The sequence below is a fragment of the Mesoplodon bidens genome, assembly GCF_964165515.1.
Source record: "Mesoplodon bidens genome assembly, chromosome: 18".
NCBI lineage: Eukaryota > Metazoa > Chordata > Mammalia > Artiodactyla > Ziphiidae > Mesoplodon > Mesoplodon bidens.
This window is the reverse complement of record NC_138175.1, coordinates 3,952,570-3,975,230: the sequence shown is the minus strand read 5'-3', so window position 1 is coordinate 3,975,230 and position 22,661 is coordinate 3,952,570. Positions and strand designations below refer to the sequence as shown.

Below are 22,661 nucleotides of genomic sequence, written 5' to 3'. Positions count from 1 at the left end.
CCGCCGGAAAGCAGCCCGGCTCTGCGTTTTACGACGTTCGCGGCGCCCCCCGACTTCCGGTCCTGTGACCTCCAATGAGGTCGGGAGCGGGGTGGGGTCCTCCTCGATCCCGTGGTGCTCCGCGGCGCGGCCTCGCTCTCTTCCGGTCGTGAGTAACCGGGGCGTAGAGGGCGGCCGTTGGCGGGCACGGTGAGCAGCGGCTGGGCGGCGGCGGCGGCAGGTGAGGCGGGCGGCGACCGGTCTGCGTCGCGAGACTGGTGAGGGTCGGGCGCAGGAAGCCGTCGGGCCTGCGTGCGCGCCGCGCGGCGCCAGCAGGAACCGGCGCTGGGCCTCCGATCCCGGTGACATTGAGGCCGGTCGGCGGGGACTCCGGGCTCCGGAGCCGCCGGATGGCGGTCTTTTTGCCTCCCATAAGCACTGGCCGGTCCTCGCCTGCGCTGCCGCGGCGGCGGGCTGGCTTCGGCTCTGACCTTGGAGCGTCCGCTGGCCGCGGGCGCTCACTCTAGGGCAGGTCGCTTTGCGGGCTCCCGGCCACCCCTTCAGACGGTGCTGCGCCACCGCCCCGGCTGTAACGGGGCTCAGGGGCAGGCGTTCGGCGTCCGCCCACGCGCGGGCCAGGCAGGGGGAGAAAACACGGGAAACGGGAACGAGTTCAGCCCTGATGTCATGCTTCTGTTTATTCTGCCCGTAATGGGTATTTTCTGAATGCGTTTGGGATCCTTTTCGTCATCGGTGGGGTCCCCTGAAACGTCCAGTTTTAAGGGAGGGGGAGGTAGGGGAGCTAGGCATGATTCAATGAAGGCCCAGGTGAGAGGTGGGTCATCCAGGTCATTCGTTGTCCTGCAGGGTTTGGAAGTGGCCCAGGGCCCTGTTTGCAGCCTTTCTCCCGGGTTTCCCCTTCCTGTCTTGTGCACATATTAGGTCTGAAACCAAATAATGAATGCAGTGCGTGCCACCGTCCCTTTGAACTGTTGACTTTTTTTTCCTGAACAGTGGAGCCCATCATAGCACATTCTAGCTTTTCCAGAGTCTCCTTTAAAAATATTTTCCTCTTTGCTTTGTAAGAAAGCCAATGTTTAAAACACAAAAGCAGAGAAACGATATGCAGAAAAAACCAAAAACCCAGTTTTCTCCGAATTGCCTTAAGTGTATACATATGGTGCTTGGTTTATAATGAAGCTCCGTTAAAACGTGCTGACTGCTGAGAAGAAAACACCTCATCCCAGGTTAATTTGTGAATTCAGAATCAGTAATGAAGAAGGGATCAGTTACGTTAGAGGGGAGAAGAAGAAAAAAGAATTGCGTTGACTTCCAAAATGCATTGGGGTAAAAAGAAGAATCATTCCTAATAGGCGTTTACGCTTATTCATAGAGAAGGTACGTTTTTATCTTTCAGAATGTTGGCTACCAGAGTATTTAGCCTAATTGGCAAGCGAGCAATTTCCACTTCGGTGTGTGTACGGGCACACGGTAAGTGTAACAACTTTTCTTTTTGCTCCGCTCTGTTTAAGGCCCTGTGCTGGAGTTTCAAACACAGAGGGCTGAGAGGGCTAAGATCCTGACCACGATGTTGAGGAACTTGAGGGGAGGTATAAATATTTTAATGGGGCATACTTCTAGATCAGAGAGTATTTATGAATCATATTGAATTCTGGTCTGGGTCTTTGCCAATACTGATATTTTCCCCCTTTTCCTTCCCTTCCCATATTTGCAGGTTCAAGTTCAAGTTCCACCCCTTTTAAGAGATCCCCACTATACCTGACTTTAACACTCTCTCCCTCCAACAAAACTCCCAGCCACTTACGTTGAACACGGTTTATGTTATTGGGACAATGGAAGGGAGGGAGCTTGGATTTCCTCGCCTGAACTGGGTTCAATCTCATTTCTACCTTGGACTAGTTACTCAAGTTTAGGAATCTGTTTTCTCACCTGAAATATATGTAAACAGCTTAGTGCAGTGCCTGGCACATAGCAAGTTTAGTTTTGCATTTATCAAGCATCTTCTTTGTACTTGTCACTGTTAGGCACTTAGAATAAAAGAATATGAGATATGGAATCATTCCCCAAGACTGTTTGCAGTCTGGAGAGGGAAAATACATGAAGGCAGTGTTTCAGTAAGAGATAGACCCTGAGGAGAAACATTTAGCCTGGCCTCTGGGGTACAGGGGAGGCTTCTGGAGGAGAGGCCTTGCTCTGCTGAAGGGCTAGTAGGTTTAACCTCACATTCCAGAGGGGAGTGGCATTCCAGTCGGAGGGAAAACAAGCAGGAGGAGGAAATGCAAGTCAGCATGGCAGGTTGTGTTACTGAGGGGTCGAGGGCAAGGCTTGAGTGGTGGGTGATAAAGTCAGAGAGCAAGGCTTATGTATCTAGGGGCTCAAAAGCTGTTGCCTGAGTTGCTTTGTGTGTGAATTTTTCCTTGAAATTGTGTCCTTTAATTGGCAATATTGTTGTCTTACATTTCTCTATATTGCTGATATTGCTCAGGATAACACTGTGGACATAGACTCTAAAACAGATGATTTTAGTAAGAGTATTATTGAAATATGTAATTTAAATGACTAGGTAATGAAAAAAATTAGTTGTTTAGTTAATACATGCAGAAAGAAGCACTCCTTCACTAAAAGCCTGGCAAGTCACGTAGGACAGAAATTACATTTTGTTTCCATTTTGGTTTTGCTAATATATTTCCTTAGCTTTTAGTTTGTTTGCTTAGTTTAGTTGGTAGTATAATTTACAGAAAGGAAAACTTATCTTTTCTAGGTGTTCTGTTTCTACGGATTTAGGTACACTCACAGTTGTGTAACAACTACCCCAGTCAAGACATACAACATTTCCGTCACCCCCAAGAGTTCTTTCACGTCCCTTTGGTCGTTCGGATCTTCTGTAAGAAGTCAACTTGAACCTCCCTTGGTGGCACTGACCATGACTTACTCTTAGGGTATTGCGTTAGGCAGAGGGAGTCAGATCCAGTCAGTCCCTTCTTGAAGCCCTCCGCTGGCTTCTCGTGCCTGGAGTACGATCAGCGCCCAGCCTCTCTGGTCTCGTCACGTCAGACCCAGAACGGCAAAGAGCAGCCCAAACCAGCCCTCAGCCCTTCCTGTGGGCTCAGGCCCCCAGCGCGCACGCGTGTTCTGTTCCTGAGATGCACCAGCCTGGCCCCTCCTGCCTCAGCTCCAGAGGTGTGGATGGTTGCTTCTTTGGAATCGTCACCCTCCGTGCAGGTGTTATTTTAGAACAGCCTTTCCTGACCACCTGTCCTGCCTTACCTTGCTTTGTGCTTCCTTAGAGACTGTGGATTTGGGGTAGTTTGAGTGTCGTCTGCCTCTAGAGCGCCAGCTTTGGAGTCCAGGTCCCTTTCCGGGCTTGTTCATGGCCGCGTCTCCAGCACACGGTAGGCAGGTGGAGAGAACTGCAGTCCATTAGACAAGTCTCGTTCTTTAACTTTAAAGTTTTAGTTGTACAAGAACCGGTTCTTCACATAAAATAGCACAGTCTGGAGCACCATTGGTAGCCCCTGTGGGAAGTTTGGATATTTGTACGGTGACCCGTCTGAGAGGGGAGCTCAGATTCACCAGATTGCCTCAGCAGAGGCTCCCCCAAATCCATCCAGGTTGAGGATAGACATGCTAAAACATGCACTAGAATGCAAAGTCTTTGCTTTTCTCTCTTTTTAGAAGGAATGTTTGGTGTGTTAACCTTTATGTGTCTGTGCTCCGCACTCCCCTCCCCGCCCCTCATTTACTGGGGGACCAGGCCCAAAGTGCTGAAGAGCCCTCGGCAGCCCTGTGATCACGAACTGGCCATTCTTGTTCTAGAAAGTGCAGTTTTATGCTTAGAGTGCTCAAAGATTATGAGCATTTACGTCTTTATAACAGCTTTATTGAGATGTAATTTACACAACACACATTCACCCACTACAGGGTGCACTTGAGTGGTTTTTGGTTCATCCACTGAGGTGCGCCACTATCACGCAGTCAACTTCAGAACATTCTCATGACCCTAGTTAATATCTAGTTTTAATAACTCGTGTAACCTGAGTGCTTTGTAGTTCACTCATCATTCTGATGGAGTTTTTAAATTGGAAGGTAATTCTAGCCATTTTCATCTCAAATTCTTTTGGGATGAGGTCGGGTATAAATACATAAGTATGGTAGGCATTTGCAAGTCACAGATACGCGTCTAGAGAAATTTTACTGCTTTAAGGCTTAAGGTTTTATTTCACTACTGTTAACATGTTTGGGGAGATTTTAATCATTGGGACTAAGCTAAATGGAGGTGAAGCATTTTTGCAGGACTTCATACCTCTTAATCAGTTTGGAACACAAAATTTCCTTGCAGATGTAGGGTAGAATGGAACACAGCTTTTTGCAGAGGGAAAACCCTAAATAAAATTGAAGATATTCCTTTTTTTTCCTGCTGTCTGAACTTTTTCCTCTTTGCTGGAAGAATCCATGGGTACACACCCACTTGAAGGCACTAACATTTCTGACTTTTTTAGCAGAATCCTCATTGTGTCCTCTCCTCTTCCCATTGATAACAGCTTGGGTTTAACTTGCCAGGGGATTTGTGTGTTTAGTTACACATACCTGTGAGTATCTACATGTAACTTAGCTTTTTAAAAAGAAAACATAACCCTGATAGTGTTCTGTGACTTGGTGGGTACACAGTTGTCTTTCCATTTTGGGCACATGGATCTCTGTCATTCATTGTACGGTTGTTACTTGTTTCCTGCCATGCATGTTCCCCTGGTTCCCTTCCTTTGCTTGCCTTTTTCTTTTTTTTCCAGATCTCTCATTTCCCAACATGCTCTGTAGTTTATTGTTTGATTTCCACTTCTAGCATGTTGACACTGGTAGGCAGGAATGTTTGCGTTGTTCACTGATGATCCCAGATTGGAGCCACGCTTGGCATATGGTAGGTGCTTGGTAAACCTTTGTTGAACAGGCCAAATGGCTCCATGATAACGTGTTTCTAAGGAGCACAGCTTCTTAGTGCGTCCTTGGTTGGACACAGGTTATTTGATACTTTGCTGTAATAAGCAGTGGAGCATTAACCAGCTTTTCATACATCTTTCTTTCTGAACTTTGAACCCTTGTTTCTTTCATGAGGTTTTTTTTTTTTTTTTTCTTTTTTTTGCGGTACGTGGGCCTCTCACTGCTGCGGCCTCTCCCGTTGCGGAGCACAGGCTCCGGACGCGCAGGCTCAGCGGCCATGGCTCACGGGCCCCGCCGCTCCACGGCACGTGGGATCTTCCCGGACCGGGGCACGAACCCGTGTCCCCTGCGCCGGCAGGCGGACTCTCAACCACCGTGCCACCAGGGAAGCCCTTTTCATGAGTTTTATATTGTTTTTGTTCTTCCCCATTAGTTGGAGTCCCTTGCAGAAGGGCCTTCACTTAGTCCAGTCTGCAGTCCAGTCCAGGGCACCTGAGCGCCCTCTCTGACCTCTGCATGAACACTGGTCGTTGCAGGAAGTGCCGCCTTGTTAGCGCTGCCCCTGGCAGGTTTTTGTTTTGCTGTGATGAAAAGCGCTGCTCTTACTCGTCTGCCAGCCTCACTCTGCTATCTGGGCCCCTCAGGACAGGCCTGCTCCCTGTTGCACGTGACAGTCCTGTGGATGTTTGGAATGGTGGCCGCAGCCCCTGGGATAACTGAAGTTTTCAGGGTGCACATACACGAACTTACTTTGGTTTTTAGAAGTGCCGCCTTGTTTGTAACTCTGAACCTATGTGAATTTTCAAATATTTATCCAATGCATGTTTTAGGAAGTGTTGTGAAGACTGAGGACTTTGCTCTCCCGAGTTACGTCGACCGGCGTGACTACCCCTTGCCCGATGTGGCCCACGTCAGGGACCTTTCTGCCAGCCAGAAGGCCTTGAAGGAGAAGGAGAAGGCCTCCTGGAGCAGCCTCTCCATCGATGAGAAAGTTGAACGTGGGTATTGAAGGGAAGCCAGGGCAGCTTGCGTTGGGCGAGAATTCTGGTTCTGGGCTGCTGCCCAGAGCCCAGCGTGCTGGGGAGGGTGGGGTGCTGTGGCTCTGTGGGGCTGTCCAGGGCCCAGGCCCCTTTGTCCAGGCTTGTGGGCTCCAGCCCCGCCGGGGAGGAGCGGGAACAGAGATGCAGAGCTGCTGAGCAGGGCTCTGCGGAGGGCTTAGCGTGTGAGAGTAGCTTCTCGGGGCCTCCCTGGGTGGGACTGGGTTGGCTGTAAATTATTGATGGAAGATCAGCGAAATTTCACTGTCAGGTAGGAAAGAGGCATGAAAGTATTATGGGCTTGAACAGACCCTTAAACCTTAATCTAAAGGAGAAGGAATTTCACGGCTTTCTTTTGCCCAGAGTAAACTCCATAAGTTGATGCATCTCCTTCCTTCCCGCTTACGTGTGCGTGGGTGCGTCCGGGCCTCAGGCCTGTGCTGTGTTCCTCGCTGTATGTTTGCCGCCCCCGTGTTGTGGGGAGGAGGGATGGAGGCCCGCCGTGAGGAGGGGCTGCCGGTCCCCGTGGCCCTCTGTGCCTGCAGCGCTGTCCTTTCTGTTCCCAGTGTACCGCCTTAAGTTCAAGGAGAGCTTCGCGGAAATGAACAGGAGCACGAACGAGTGGAAGACGGTTGTGGGCGGTGCCATGTTCTTCCTCGGCTTCACTGCTCTCATCCTCATCTGGGAGAAGCTGTACGGTGAGTTGAGGGGAGAGAAGGGGCCATATACCCGGAGTGGCTGCATCTTTCAGTGCCCAAGAGTGGGCCATGGGGCCTTCACACAAAATCGGCGCTTCTGTCCTGGGCTCCATCCCCAGCTTGTTTACTTGTTTGAGAGACTGGCTCACGTGAACGGAAGTGGTGTAAGCAGAGTCTGCTTTATTCTGAGCGGGCCACGCTCGGTCACGAACGGCCTCCTTTGTACAGCACGCCATGTATCCAGTAGTGGTTTCTCTGCTCGCCAGTCAGTTGTCAGAAGAAGGAGTAGTGGCGGTTAGATCCAGGAGAAGGGAACTCGTACGCATCAAGGGCTGTCTCAGCTGTCGGGGACTGCAGCTCAGTGGCCAGAGTCCTGGGTCTCCGGCCCTAGCGGTTTCTGCCCGGCCAGCGCTGGGCTGCCTGCTCGCTTGTTCTAGTGCCGCCTGTCCTGCGTTCTCTCTGTGCAGCCGCGTAGGTATCTTCCCGTGCTGAGGAGTTGTGATCCTGTATTTGTGGCCTGCCTGTGGACGCGGCTCGGTGACAGACCTGTGACCCTCTGCTCTTCCCCCGCGTCACCTTTCGTTCTGTTTGTGCTCTGTGCTTGCCTGTAGCCCCGTTGTCTATATCCTATAGAGAGGACGTTCTGCTTTTAGCTTAAGTGTTTTATTGCTTGCTTTTACAAACGAAGGAATAATTTGGAAATACCGAGTTGTCAGTGCCCAGAATTCGAAACCAGTGTGTTTGCCTGCGTGTGGCTGTCAAGTGGCAGATGACTGCGCTGGTCGGGTTGCCAGTGAGATGGGGGAAGGCCTCACCCGTGTAGCGCATTGGCTTGGAAACACCTGGTCAGGACAGTGTTGCCTCACGAGGTTGTTTTGGACTGCAGTGTACGGCCCCATCCCGCACACCTTTGAGGAGGAGTGGGTGGCCAAGCAGACCAAGAGGATGCTCGACATGAAGGTGGCCCCGATCCAGGGCTTCTCAGCCAAGTGGGACTACGACAGGAACGAGTGGAAGAAGTAAGGACCCGCCGTTCGCATGCCGGAGCCCCCCCCATGTCACCTCCCTGCAGCTCCGCACGTTTACGGGAGTGTTGTTTCCCAGTACCAGTGCTAATAAACGAGCAGTTTACGTGACGTCCTTGTGGCTGCTTCTTTGATGGTAACTGAATGAAATGAAAGCGTCGTTTGAAACACAGTAAGTTTCTCCCAGGTGTCTGTAGTAAATACATTTTGGGTATAAATGAACTGGCAAAAATAAGTTGTATAAGGGGATAGCATATAAAAACTAAAAATATAGAGTCCTGTGGTGTGGGATGTTTTGACAAGAGATTTTTATGAGAGTTAAATCCCCATCGCAGTAGCCAGACTGACAGACCTCACCGTGGTCACTTTTCTCCTGGGGCTGTCTCTCCCCTTGAAATTGTGAGTTGGTTGGAGTGTGTGACCACGAGATTGGGAAGGGCAGACCGAGTTCTGCGCTCCTGCCTTTTCATCTAAGAAGCAACAGCGAAGCCAGTCGTAGGCTGGGCAGGAGTTAAGGAGCCCTGCCCGAGCCCCCGGCAGGTGTCCTGTGGGGGCTCCTCCGTCTGTCCTGTGGTTCTCTCCCCTCGCTCTTAACGTCCGTTCCCCTTACTGGGTCCTGGAGCCCCTGCGTGGGGAAGCAGAACAGATTCCAGAATAGAGCTGGTGCAGAGGGGTCTCCCAGCAGCCTGGGTGCAGGGGTGGGTCAGGGGGGAGCCGTGACTGGGAAGGGAGGTTGGTCCCTAGAGCTCGACCAGAGGAATGTCACAGGAAGTTGGCCTTACATAGGCTTGTGAGAAGGCTTGAACCAACCAGTGTAACAGGAGGGGCAGGTGAACTGTAGCCCCTGATTGCAGTATCTCCCGCTGCTCTGGAAATGGCCTTGCTGGCTTGTTCTCAAGGGCCGGCTGACTCCCCGGGAGGCCCTCTGGGGGGCGAGGAAGTGCCGGGAGCTGTGGGGCGCGAGTCTGGCTGTGAGGATCCGTGTGGCTCTGGGTGGCTTGGACCTCCCTCGGGCAGTGCCATTTTCAGCTCCTTCCCAGCGAGGGCTCCTGTGGTGGGGCTGGGGTTCTGACCTGGCCCCTCACCTGGCTCTTCTGACCCTTGAACGATCACTGGTGGGTCCCCTGCCACGGGCCAGGCGCTCACCGTCTCACGCCCCAGAACGACCCCAAGAGGAAGGGGCCCTTCCCGGGTTGGGTGGTGGAACTGGATGCAGCTAGAGGCCGAGGGCTCTGCCTGAGTGGGAGTGGGGGGTGCTGGAGACTGACCCCCAGACTGCTGCTCCCCTGGAGTGGCTTCACACGGAGCCTCCCTGGGCCTGGGGGCTTCCCCCGACCACGTCGGAAGCACTCTTGCACTTGCTCAGAGGATGACCACCTGTACCTCAGCGTCAGATTCCAAGATGTGACTGTTGTCCTCGTCTGCTTCTCTGTCTTTGTGGGTTTATGCCTTAAAAAAAAAAGAAAAAAATCCCTTTACTGCCAGTTTAGTGGAAATTCAGGAGGAAACAGAATGAATGCTCGATCCAGCCCACCATCCTTAAGCTGGAGGTCTGCTGAGCACCTATGGATGGTCTGCATGTTGTGAGAATAACAGTGAACACGGCCCTTGGGGCTCCCCGTTGGGGCTCCCAGGAGCACCGAGGACGGGTGAAACAGCGGACAGCGTGATTAGAGGGTTCGAGAGGGCTCGGGGCGGTGATGGAGAGGGTGTTTCAGCTGGGGGTGGGAAAAATGCGAGGTCGGCGGTGGGAGACGTCCCCGAGGAGGTAGCCCGTGAGCTGAGACTTGATGACTCTCGCCCACGCTTGAGCAGAGGCAGGGACGAGGGGGCGCGGGTGGAGACAGTCATGCTCGAAGGACTGTGGACAAAGGCCCTGAGGACGGAGCTCCCTCGGTTCGAGGACCAGAAAGACGACCCATGGGGCTGAGACCCTGTGAGGGAGGAGGGGAAGGGTGTGGAGAGCGTGGGGGCCCAGGAGAGAGAGCAGGCTGAGCTCTCTTGGGGGGTGCGCCCGTGTAGCCGCAGGCTGCCCCTCCCAGGGTGCCTGGGGAGACTGTTGTGGTTCCTTGTGTAACATGAAGTTGGGGCAGGACTTTGAGAAACACCAAGAAGGTTGACGGGACAGCCACCAGCTTAGCTCCCCGGAGGCCAGAGGGGTCCCTGTCCCCCCACAGAAGTGGGGATTCTTCAGAGTAGGGGGTCCCTGACCAGCCCAGGCTTGGGCTCTACCTGGGGCCATTGCAAGGCCCTGCTGGGCTGCTGCTCTCACCTGACGCATGGAGAGCTCCTTGCCGTTGAAAGTGTGTTTCATCCTTTTGTACTCTTCTTATTTTTGCCTGTCAGCCAGTGCTCACCTTGCTACCAGCTGGCAGCTTTCTACCCTGTAGAACTTAAAAATCATTATGTACAAAGGGACGAGTAACAGCGGACGTATCACACGCAACCCTAGATGCCAGAAGGCAATGGAACCGTAGTTTCAACTAGAATGATAAAATCAGCTAAACTATTAACCCAGAGCAAGGGAAAAAATAAAGATATTCACAGGCGAACATGAAGAGTGTTTACTACCAACAGGCCTTTGCTGAGAGAAGCACTGCAGGACATAATCCAGGAAGGAGAAAACAACTCGGAAGGAGTGAGCTATAAGAAAGAAGGGGGAGCAAAGGGATTGGAAACCAGGAGGGCAGATCCACCCAGACACTGGTTGCCTACAACAGTAAAAATGATCCTGACCAATTTGAGGGGGGGATTCTGGGGAGGGGAAGGCTGTGGTGGCATACTTTTTGAATTTCTGTGAAACCCCACATAGAAATGGTAACTAGAGAGCAAAACCAAAAACCCTGTTGATGATACCAAAAAATTAGGTGAGGAGATATTACTGTGAACCGACCCCCGTGATCCCCCAAAGTACAAATGGGGGTGCAGATCAAGCACGGCCACAAGCCCTGCACAGTATCCGCTTTGGTGCCAGGGGAAGCAGGGGGAAGCAGGGACAGCTGATGGACCTGAGAGCTGAGACCCCGGGGTAGCCAAGGATTTTGCCAGGGAGGAGGTGTGGGACCAGCTGATGAAGCTGGGAGGGTTGTCCAGTCCAACAGCGGGCGAACGCTGGGGGCCCTCAGTAAGGTCCAGGGGGCAGGAGTACTCCCAGTGCTGACACTGACCCTCCTGGGCTGACCTCTGAGACAGGGACCCACACTGCAGAGAAATTGCTGAGAGTGGGATCAGACTGACCGGGACAGGGATGGCAGGGGTGAAGGAAAGGTGAGCCCCAGATATGGGTGGAGGAACTGAAGACGGTCCCCAGACCTCAGAAGGCCAGTTGCCATATTTTTCAACCCCAAATGAAAACAACCTTGTGAAATTAGAAACGTTATCCTGAACCACAGCTCCTTCTAGAAGTTCAGGAAAGTGAACCTCAGCTTCGACAATGGATTAACGTCCATCCAACATATTTAAATCTCTGGGTCCTGAGACACACAAGGAAACAGGGAAGCGTGAGCAATGCTCAGGGACAGAAGCAGCCAACGGGAATGGGGGTTGGCCGGCTCTCCCCCCAGCACGTCAGTGTGTGTGTGTTCAGTGGGTCTGTGAACTGAGCCGCCGTGGTGGCAGGGATGGAGGCCGTGCAGGCCCCATAACCTAGACTTCCTTTCCCCGAGGCTGACCTGCCGGCTATGGATGTTGTGTACCTAACCAGCCAATGGCGGAGACCATTGAGAAGCCCCAGCACGGCACCAGTGGACTTCCTTCGTGCAGCATGGGGGCTCACTGGTCCCGCTACCCCTCACCTAGAGGCAGCGGACTTCTGAACACTCAGTGGTGGGCACTTGGGCGATAATGCTCTCAGGGAATGGGATTCTATCTTACAGGATGCAGTATATGCCTTTTTTATATCAATTTTGTATTGTGGGAGAATATCTGTAGCATGAAATTTACCGTTTTAACCATTTTTAAGTGTGTAAGTCAATGGCCTTAGGTACCTTTGCATTGTTGTACAGCCATCATCGCTCTCCAGCTCCAGAACTTTCCATCATCCCAAACTGAAAATTCCGGACCTGTTAAACCGTAGCTCCCATTCTCCCTTCCCCCAGCCCCCGGTAACTGCTCTTCTCTGACTGGATGAATTTGCCGACGCTATGAACCTCATGTAACTGGAATCGTTACTGGGTGTGGCCTTGTGTGTATGACTGATTTCACTCAACGTAATGACCTCAAGGTTTGTTCATGTCGTAGCATATGTCAGAATGTCCTCCTTTCTTTTTTAAGGTCGAATAATTTTCCATTGTATGTATACACCTCATTCTCTTTATCCCTTTGTCCTGTGAGGGACATTTAGGTTGTTTCCTTCGGCTGTTGTGAGTAATGCTGATACGAAGGTGGGCGTACCACATTTGTTTGAGTCTCAGCCCTCGATTCTTTGGGAATATACCTAGAAGTGGGAAGAGCCAGGAAGGAGACCCAAGGGCATCTTCCATCCTCGTCAAGGAGAATGTTAACTTTCTTTCCTTTCATACAAAATGATGCTTTTAATCAGGGACCAACGTGTGGTTCTCTCTTTCTTTTAGACTGAATACATGGGCCAGGGATCCGAGGTGGAAAGGGGAGTGTCTTCTTTCACAATTACACCTAATAACACATCGACAGGGTCTTTGTTTCCCATTTGTGAGCACTCTGTTGTTTGGAGGTCTGATTCCTTAGGGAATGAATGTTTCCACCAGGAGACGCCACAAGGGGCTCCCGTGAACTGGAGATTGAGTCCGCCAAGACTGGATGGGCTTCTCATGCCACTGACCAACAGTAAGAGAAGGGGGTTACTCACTCTGGGACGTGTGATCCTGAGTATAAACGGGAAATGGGGTTTGTGTTACATAATGCGGCTGAGGAAAGCCATGGCTAGAACCCAGGGGACTCTCCTGGGTGCCTCTCACTTAGATCTTCCAAGTCCAACAGTCAAAGTCAACGTAAAACAGTAGTTCACAGTCACAGCAGAGACAGGACCACCAAGGATTCAGACCCTATTCATGACCTCCGTGAATGAAGGTCAGTCCAATAGGTGAAGAACCTCAACCAGCTGAGCCCTGGAGAGGGGCAAAGGAAACAGAATGGGTAGCAGAAGGAAGTTAGGAGTGTTAACTAAGGCTTCATGACTGTTTCAGAAATCAGGACGGCAGCATCCAGGCATATTTTCTTCCTTGCTTGTTGTGTGTGCCCGTGTGCGTATTAACTAGTTTTTCTTTTCTGCCTTTCTTCTCCGTATTGATTTCTACACATTTGTTGGAGGTTAATTTTACGTTTTAGTCCCTAGGTAACAATATTCAGATGAGACTGTGACTGAATTGAAGGAGCAAGTCACATAGCCCAGGGATACCTACAGTGGCTCTTGGGACTCACTTTGGGCTGAGGGTAAGAACATCTTCCTTTGTATGAAGGCTGTTTGCATCTTGTTTGGTGGGGTCGTAGAGTCGTCTGATGTTGTATGGAGGCTCTTAAACGTGCGTGGTCACAGAGTAGCCTAAGAGATGGACTGTGCCAGGTAAGTTATTGTCTTGGCTTCAAACCCACCCTCCCATACCGGCTAATGGATGCTGGGGCCGGGATGCTGCAAACTGCATTTGGGCTTGGCCAGCTGGCATAGCCTCTGCTGCTGGGGGCCCCCAGGGAGCTGGAAGCCTGGAAGAGAAAGGAGCTCTTCCTGTCTGCCCCTGCTCCCTGTCTGCCCCTGCTCCCTGTCTGCTCCCTGTCTGCTTCCTGTCTGCCCCTGCTTCTTGTCTGCTCCCTGTCTGCTTCCTGTCTACTTCCTGCCTGCTTCCTGTCTGCCCCTGCTTCCTGTCTGCTTCCTGTCTGCCCCTGCTCCCTGTCTGCTTCCTGTCTGCCCCTGCTTCCTGCCTGCTCCCTGTCTGCTTCCTGTCTGCCCCTGCTTCCTGTCTGCTTCCTGTCTGCCCCTGCTCCCTGTCTGCTTCCTGTCTGCCCCTGCTTCCTGCCTGCTTCCTGTCTGCTTCCTGTCTGCCCCTGCTTCCTGTCTGCTTCCTGTCTGCCCCTGCTTCCTGTCTGCTTCCTGTCTACTTCCTGCCTGCTTCCTGTCTGCTCCCTGTCTGCCCCTGCTTCCTGTCTGCTCCCTGTCTGCCCCTGCTTCCTGTCTGCTTCCTGTCTACTTCCTGCCTGCTTCCTGTCTGCTCCCTGTCTGCCCCTGCTTCCTGCCTACTCCCTGTCTGCTCCCTGTCTGCCCCTGCTTCCTGTCTGCTCCCTGTCTGCCCCTGCTTCCTGTCTGCTCCCTGTCTGCCCCTGCTTCCTGTCTGCTCCCTGTCTGCCCCTGCTTCCTGCCTACTCCCTGTCTGCTTCCTGTCTGCCCCTGCTTCCTGCCTGCTCCCTGTCTGCTTCCTGTCTGCCCCTGCTCCCTGTCTGCTCCCTGTCTGCTCCCTGTCTACTTCCTGCCTGCTTCCTGCCTGCTCCCTGTCTGCCCCTGCTTCCTGTCTGCTCCCTGTCTGCTTCCTGTCTACTTCCTGCCTGCTTCCTGTCTGCTTCCTGTCTGCCCCTGCTCCCTGTCTGCTCCCTGTCTGCTCCCTGTCTGCTCCCTGTCTGCTCCCTGTCTGCTCCTGCTTCCTGTCTGCTCCCTGTCTGCCCCTGCTTCCTGCCTGCTTCCTGTCTGCTTCCTGTCTGCCCCTGCTTCCTGTCTGCTTCCTGTCTGCCCCTGCTTCCTGTCTGCTTCCTGTCTACTTCCTGCCTGCTTCCTGTCTGCTCCCTGTCTGCCCCTGCTTCCTGTCTGCTCCCTGTCTGCCCCTGCTTCCTGTCTGCTTCCTGTCTACTTCCTGCCTGCTTCCTGTCTGCTCCCTGTCTGCCCCTGCTTCCTGCCTACTCCCTGTCTGCTCCCTGTCTGCCCCTGCTTCCTGTCTGCTCCCTGTCTGCCCCTGCTTCCTGTCTGCTCCCTGTCTGCCCCTGCTTCCTGTCTGCTCCCTGTCTGCCCCTGCTTCCTGCCTACTCCCTGTCTGCTTCCTGTCTGCCCCTGCTTCCTGCCTGCTCCCTGTCTGCTTCCTGTCTGCCCCTGCTCCCTGTCTGCTCCCTGTCTGCTCCCTGTCTACTTCCTGCCTGCTTCCTGCCTGCTCCCTGTCTGCCCCTGCTTCCTGTCTGCTCCCTGTCTGCTTCCTGTCTACTTCCTGCCTGCTTCCTGTCTGCTTCCTGTCTGCCCCTGCTTCCTGCCTACTCCCTGTCTGCTTCCTGTCTGCCCCTGCTTCCTGCCTGCTCCCTGTCTGCTTCCTGTCTGCCCCTGCTCCCTGTCTGCTCCCTGTCTGCTTCCTGTCTGCTTCCTGTCTGCTCCCTGTCTGCTCCCTGTCTGCTCCCTGTCTGCTCCCTGTCTGCTCCCTGTCTGCCCCTGCTTCCTGTCTGCTCCCTGTCTGCCCCTGCTTCCTGCCTGCTTGCTGTCCACTTCTTTTCACTTCCTAGGAGTGTCACCCAGCCTGCTGCTTTACCCCTGCAGTGGCAGTTACTATCATAGCAGCAGCTGAGCCCAGCTTTCAGTTGTTGCCACGCATGCAGGATCAGCCTAAGCATATTTCTTCGAGAAGCCCTGGCACAGGTGTGGAGCAGCATGCAGGAAGGCCTGGCATGTTGAGGAGTCTCTGCATGGCCTCCCGTGTGGCTCCCAGGCCGTCACTTGGGCCCGTGAGAAGCCTGAGGTGTCCCAGTGTGCTCTCTAAAAGGGAGTGTCACCATGGGAGGGCTCATTTTTTTGTGAAAAGAAGTTGAATAAGTTGAGCTCTTACTATTATTATTATTTTTAAGTCTTAGGAATCCTTTTTTTAAAAAATAAAATAAATAAATAAATCTATTTATTTATTTTTGGCTGCGTTGGGTCATCGTTGCTGCGTGTGCGCTTTCCCTACTTGCAGCGATCTGGGGCTACTCTTCGTTGCTGCGTGCGGGCTTCTCATTGCGGTGGCTTCTCTTGTTGTGGAGCATGGGCTCTAGGTGCGCAGGCTTCAGTAGTTGTGGCTCATGGGCTTAGTTGCTCCACGGCATGTGGGATCTTCCCCTACCAGGTATCGAACCTGTGTCCCCTGAATAGGCAAGCGAGTTCTTAACCACTGCATCACCAGGGAAGTCCTGAACGCTTATTATTATTATTTTTTTATGGTACGTGGGCCTCTCACTGTTGTGGCCTCTCCCGTTGCGGAGCACAGGCTCTGGACACACAGGCTCTGCGGCCATGGCTCACGGGCCCAGCCACTCGGTGGCATGTGGGATCTTCCCAGACCGGGGCACGAACCCGTGTCCCCTGCATCAGCAGGCGGACTCTCAACCACTGCGCCACCAGGGAAGCCCCTGAATACTTATTTTTAATTTCTCCTTGGTATTGGTATTTGAAGGGGAAAATCTGTTATTTAGGAGGAAGTAGATAGCTCTGTCTTTTGACAGTGACTTAGAAACTCTTGAGTTCTTGTAAGTCTTCTGTGCGCTTTGAAAGGCTTCAGAAGTTGATGCCAATATTACCTTATTGTGTCAAATTTCACGTCAGAACTTTAGTTTTTCCCTGAGTGTGATGAGTGACCAGTCCTATACCTGCAGCTTTCAGACATGTTAGGTACTGACTTGCCCCACTTTCTCTCCAAGTGCTTGGCAGTTTCTTCAATATTCGGAATGAAGTTACATTTTAAAATTATTTTTTGATTCTTCTTTTAACTCTACATTCTTTACCCCCACCCCTAGCTTGATTGATAGATAATTGATGTACATCACTTTGTAAGTTTAAGGCGGTCAGCCTGCTGGTTTGACTTGCATATGTTGTAAAATGATTACCACAATAGGTCTAGATAACACTCATCCTCTCATATAGATAGAGTAAAAAGAAAAGAAAGAAGAAAAAAGGACATATTTCCTATTGTGATGAGAACTCTTAGTATTTCGTGGAGCAGTGTTAGCTCGAGTTGTCACGTTGTACATCAGATCCCCGGAACTTACTTATCTCACAACTGGAAGTTTGCACCTTTTGACCATCTTCCTCCAATTCCCCCTCCCCACACTCGCCCCCGCTGCTGGTAACCACAAGTCCCATCTCTTTCTATGAGTTTGGATTTTTTTGTTTGTTTTTTGTTTCCTTTTGTTTTTAGATTCCACATGTAAGTGAGAACATACAGTGTCTTTCTCTGTCCAACTTATTTCACTTAGCATAATGCCTTCAGGGTCCAGGCATGTTGCAGATGGTGGGGTTTCTTCATTTTATATGGCTGAGTAGTATTCCACTGTGTACATATATGTACCACAACTTCTATATCTGTTCATCCATTGATGCACACTTAGGTTATTTTCATATCTTGGCTATTGTAAATAATGCTGCTGTGAACATAGGGGTGCAGGTATCTTTTTGAGTTAGAGTTTTCATTTCTTTTGGACATGTTCCCAGAAGTGGAATTCCTGGATCATATGGCAGTTTTATTTCTAATTTTTTCAGGATCCTCCATACTGCTTGCCACAGTGGCTTCACCAATCTACATTCCCACCGACAATGCACAAGGGTTCCCTTTTTTCCACATCCTCGCTGGCATTTGTTATCTCTTGACTTTAATGATGGCCGTTCTAACAGGGGCGAGGTTGTATTTCACTGTGGTTTTAATTTGTATTTCCCTAATGACTAGTAACATTGAGCATCTTTTCATGTACCTGCTGGCATCTTGTGTATCTTCTTTGGGAAGATGTCTATTCAGGTCCTTTGCTCATTTGGAGTTTGGCTAACTTGTGCTCATGTCCTTTATCACCCCTGAGCAGAAGTTCCGACCCCAAAGTGGGAGCTCACATGCCTTCTAAAGGGTCGTCTTCAGCTTGCAAGCATCTCAAATGCACAGTTGGACCTGCGTCTTGGAGAGTTACACTTGGTAGTTCATTGGGCCGCACTGTCAATTTTGCACAGCAGAGGGAGAGCTGAGGCCTCAGCCATCCCGTTTGTAGGGTGGGACATCCAGAAAAAAGTACCAACACAGTGAGTGGGGCTTTCTCCTGAGCTTTCTCTAGGGTTGGGGCACAGAAGCTGAGGTATGGGTGGCACATTTGTTCACACACCCTCCCCGGCACGCGTCTCTGCTTGTAGCGGTGCTTCCCCACAGGCTGGGCACTTGCAGGGCAGCTTTGGCCAAACCCATCAAAACCAGGCAGTCGCAGTGATGGCCTCTCCTCCAGCTGCCCTTTCTCTCTCCTCCTAAAGAATCCTCTGGCCCATGGGGAGATCCCGCTGCAGACTGCAGCTCTGCAGGCTGGAAACTTCATTTCACTACCAGGGAGATGCTTTGGTTTGACTTGGTACAGACCCTGAAAGCAAAACGTAGTTTACAAGGATGTGATGTAGGTTTACAAGGCCTGAGAGCCAGTTGCTTCTGGCACTGCTGCTCCCTGGGTTAAAGTACTTAAGGGCTTTATCTGTGAAGTAGGCTGGTGAGGGGTTAAGTGTACCATTACCAGCTCAGACTGCCTGGGTCCCAGCTCTGGCTTACTGCCCTACGTGCTTTATTTCCTTGTTACAGACGTGAGGTTATTCTCCCATTTTACACATTGCAGGATGGGGCACAGAGAGGTAAAGTGACTTGTTTAAAGGCACACAGCCAGTAAAGTCAGAGCTTGGATTTGAATTCCAGTTGGGCTGCACCAGAGACCACTCGGTGCCTGATATGTTGCTGTTTTCGCTTGAGCATCTGTACAACTCCTGGCACATAATAGGTGCTCAGTAAATGTTTATTAAATAAACAAACATGTTCAAACCCAAGGAAAGGGTCAACCTCTAAGGGTCTTTTCAAGCGATTTCCTCATCTTTTGCCCTGTAACAGCGATTTCTCCCCAACTCCCCAACCAAACCAAAGTCAACAACAAAACCAGCTAAACTCAGATGTCCACTGCTCTCCAGCTGACCAGTGACCTCCGGAGCCTTCCCTTCCTAGACCTGCCCTGTGGGCAGCACCTGGTCTTGGGTTGGATGTTCCTTGGGATCTCATTCCTTCCATAAAGCTTAGCTGTGCTATTGCCAGATTCAGTCCAGCGCACCAGCAGGGTTGTATTGTGGATAAGCACGGAAGGCAGGATCGTCATCCTTGGGGATTACAGACCCTTCGAGAATCTGATGGACGCTCCCACTGCCACTCTCAAAAATGCACAGGGAGGCTCCAGTTATTGCTAGTCTGAGGCAGGTCTGAGGTTGAGGGTGACAAACCTATCTTAGTTTTCCCAGGATCGTCCATCCCAGTTTTAGCACTAAAGCCCTGCATTCCTGGTGTTGTCATTTACCTGATTAATTCCACCAATTAACTGTGGCAGAAAATAGCTCTCACTTTGGAATTTATGTGTTTTATTGAAAAAAGCTGAAAACAGGATATTTAGGGTGTCCTGCTAAAGTCCTTGCAAAAGCAGGGTATAATCCGCAGACACAGGACAAGCCCATGCAGGCGGCCTACACATCCCTGAACCCCTCGGTCCCAGGACGGCTGAAAGTGTGATCACCCGACTGAGGACCGAGGTTCACTGCTGACCTCCCTCCCCAGGATGCTGAAACCTTTTTAAAAATTAATTAATTAATTAATTTTTTGGCCGCGCCACACAGCATGTGGGATCTTAGTTCCCCCACCAGGGATCGAGCCTCCACCCCCTGCATTGGAAACGTGAGTCTTAACCACTGGACCGCCAGGGAAGTCCCTGGATGCTGAAGTCTTTTCAGGAAATTCATCTGATGCAAGTCTTCATCCCAGTGGTTCTCAGCTCAGGCTGCGCGTCAGGATCACCTGGGTGACTGTGTAAAGGCACTGCGGCGTGGGCCTTATCCTAGGTGCATCTGCAGGGTCTGAGATCTGCCCCGGGTGATTCAAGTGCAGGTTCCAACCACTGCCTTCATTCCCAAGTTGCCTGGAAAACCAGTTGAAAAGAGAGACCTCTCTGCCTAACCCAGGGCTGCTGGGCCATGGTCTGCGGGGCAGCGGAGCTGGGGTTAACCAGCCCATGGGTGCTCTTGAGGCCAGGCTGGGGGAGGCTCCACCTCACGCAGAGGAGCCTGTTAGCAAAGGGGGGCCCAGGTGCTGAGACAGGCTGTCGGGGGAGGAGTGGGGAGGCCGGGAAATGCGAGGTTCCCGCAGGGACGTAGGAACCACGTCCCCCAGCAGGCCTTTGAATCTGACATCCTCACAAAGCTGGCTGTCATGTCCCAAATGAACACGAGGTGGCATCCGGCCTCCGTGCTTGTCCTGGAGCGCCCAGAGGCAGGCTCTGCACTAAAAAAAAAATTTTTTTTTTCCCTTGTGAAGCTTGTCTACTGAACAGTTGGCAGGAGAGTTAGTGCAATCTGGACTGTGGGGCAGTGATCTGAATTGTCCTGCCGCGTACGTGACGTGCCTTCAAAAGTCTTGTATTTGATCGTGAAAATCCATGGAAATTTTGTGTTTTACTCCATGACACTGCTGTGTTTGTTTTAATATAGAAATAATGATTGCCACAAATTCCAAGTAAAATTGCCCCCCAAGGAAGATTCACTGGCTTTTGCAGGCTTCTCGGACCTGCCTCCTGACACGCGCAGGGGAGGGACCGAGATTGACTGTCCCCCCCCTTGGTTCATTTTCATGTCAGTGCTAACGTCCTGCCGCGGGAAGGACAGGACCCCCCCATCCTCAGGGATCAGGTGACAAGCGTTTTCAGCGTGTCATTATCAAATCGCCCTTGAGCTGTTGTGCACCTCCACACTTTGGAGGATGGATGTTATATAACAGAACTGAAAACCATCTGGGAGACGGCGTAGGAGACTCTCTTCAGAAATGGCGAAATAGAAACTCAGGGCGGCGAGGCAGTGGGGTGGTGCGAGCGGGGAGCCGGGCTCTGATCAGGTTCTGGTCGGCCCAGCAGCCCTGGGGAGTGTCCTGCCCTCTTCCTGCCTGTTTCCTGGTCGGAAGTGCTGTTGCTGGGGAGTTGCGAGGGTTCCTGAGCGAGTCCTAAGGCCGCGGCCGCCCCGAATAGCAGCTCTCTAAATGCCGTGAGCCCCAGCACCCACGTGTCACCCAGAGGCCGTCCAGTGGTGATACGGCCCCGGTGATGGAAACACCAGGTTTTAAGGGGAAAACAAAGTTTCCAGAGACCTTTTCAGAGCCTTTGGCTGTCAGCACAGACTGGCCGAGTCCAGGCCCAGCCTCCTGGTAGGTCCCGTCTGGAGGGCGGAGCAGTGCCCAGCGGCCCTTCCTGCTCTGGCCCAGCGCCGCCAGCAGAGACGCATTTTCCCAGACGCTTAACAGTTTGGGTTCGCGCTTCTGGCCCTGGGCTCTGTGGACCTCCGATGTGTGTGTGTGGATGTGTGTGTGGATGTGTGTGTGTGTGCGTGTGTGTGTGCGCGTGTGTGCGCGTGCGCATCTCAAAAGCCACAGGAGTAAACGGGGAATGTTTTCTTGGGGCATGATTTTCACTAGAAGTTTTGGAAAAAGTTTCTTATTGTTTACAAGTAGAAGAAACGTAGATACACCGCAGAGTAGAAAGAGGCTCAAGTCCATTTTAAAGGTAAGACACACCACTTTAAGAAGATTTGCATGGAGCCCAGCTTGAGCTGCCCTTGGAGAGGTTTTCTGCCTAGAGCGACTTGGAGGATAAGTCCATCAACAACACCCATTTCTTGAGCACCTACTACGTGCAAGACACGGTACTAAACATGGAGGGGCGGGAAGAAGGAACTACAGCTCCTTCTCCTGAGGATCTTGTGGTCTACCACCCTCCTCATCATCACTATTATCACCATCACCACCTCCTTCTTCACCTTCATAAGCTCCAGAACACCTGTGTCTGCGTTGTTCCCTACTGTAACCCTAGCTTCTGGGAGATTGCCTGGCATGTATTAGATACTCAGTAAATAATCACGCTAACGTCTATGTTGTGTATTATCTGGTAGAGTCAGGAGCTAATCCCTGGTCTGTCCCACTGCAGTGCCTGGGCACTCCACCTTGAACCATGATGGCTCGAGGCTCCTGGCACAGCTGTCAGGCAGGACCCAAGCTCAGAGGCTGGCTGGGTTAGGGATGGCTTTGGTTTAGTTTCTCTGTTGGGTACTGAGACAATCAGTGTCCACATACTAGAGAGCACGAGCTGGACGTGACCACGTGTGTCCAGAAGGTGTGACCAGCAGGGTGTTTAGGCAGCATTTCCATGTCTGGGGCTTCTTGGCCAGTGGCCACGTTGTCTTCTGGTGCTTCCCAGGCATTTCTGTATATGCTGTAGCTGTGCCAGGCTGGAGAGGGACTCATGGGGTTTTCCCTTTGATCAGGAACCTGCTGGGGTCACCTGCAAAGCAAGTCACAAGGCTGCCCCAGAGGACTTTCCCAGCCATTAGGGCTACCACTTCCTCAGACCTCCCAGATGTCCCCTGGAAAACACCAGCTTGGGATCCTCATGAGTGGCAGAACCACTGTTCTGGGGCTGCAGGGGAGATGGGCTGGAGAGACTGAGAACCCACGTCCTGGATGAGCATCCTGGTCCTCTGCCGGAGGGATTTGTTCATGAATGCGCACGTGACCCACACTGGACCCACTGGATGCCAGGACTTCTGCTGCATCTGGAACGGTGAGGGTGTGAGTCTGGACCCACTGGGGGACCTGGTTATAGTCAGTCCACCTGACAATGATGAAGCCAAAAGAGGAAAGTGGAGTCAGAGATGGAGAGAGACTTGGGCTTTCTGGATTCAACTTTACATAAGCCAAGCTTCTCCTGGACCTTTTGCTTGCCCGAGCCAATAAATTCCATTTTTCTCCTTTATCTGCTCCAGCCACTTTAAGTTGGGTGTTTTTTTTTTTTGTTTGTTTGTTTGTTTGTTTTGTTCATTCATAACAGAAAGGGCCCAACAGACAGGTTCAAAGACTTTTGGACTTGCCACCCTCTTTGAGAATCCAACAAAAGCTAAGCATCCTCTCACCAGAAATACGTACAAGCGTGCAGATACGTACAAGCACGTGGTTGAGCACACGGGCTCA

General features: G+C 51.8%; 1 protein-coding gene across 3 annotated transcripts; it reads left to right on the top strand.

Moving 5' to 3' along the window:
- Positions 1-70: 70 nt before the first annotated feature.
- Positions 71-7,806, top strand: COX4I1 (cytochrome c oxidase subunit 4I1). Of its 3 annotated transcripts, none has more exons than XM_081215306.1 (5): positions 71-220; positions 1,397-1,470; positions 5,766-5,933; positions 6,539-6,670; positions 7,557-7,806. In XM_081215306.1, the coding sequence occupies exons 2-5, from the start codon at positions 1,398-1,400 to the stop codon at positions 7,691-7,693; spliced, it is 510 nt and encodes a 169-aa protein (XP_081071432.1). In that variant the 5' UTR covers positions 71-220; position 1,397; the 3' UTR covers positions 7,694-7,806. The 3 variants fall into 3 exon arrangements, with proteins under 3 accessions (XP_081071432.1, XP_081071434.1, XP_081071433.1); XM_081215308.1 differs by having other exon boundaries at positions 119-189; XM_081215307.1 differs by having other exon boundaries at positions 128-220; positions 1,378-1,470.
- The last annotated feature ends 14,855 nt before the right edge of the window (positions 7,807-22,661 follow it).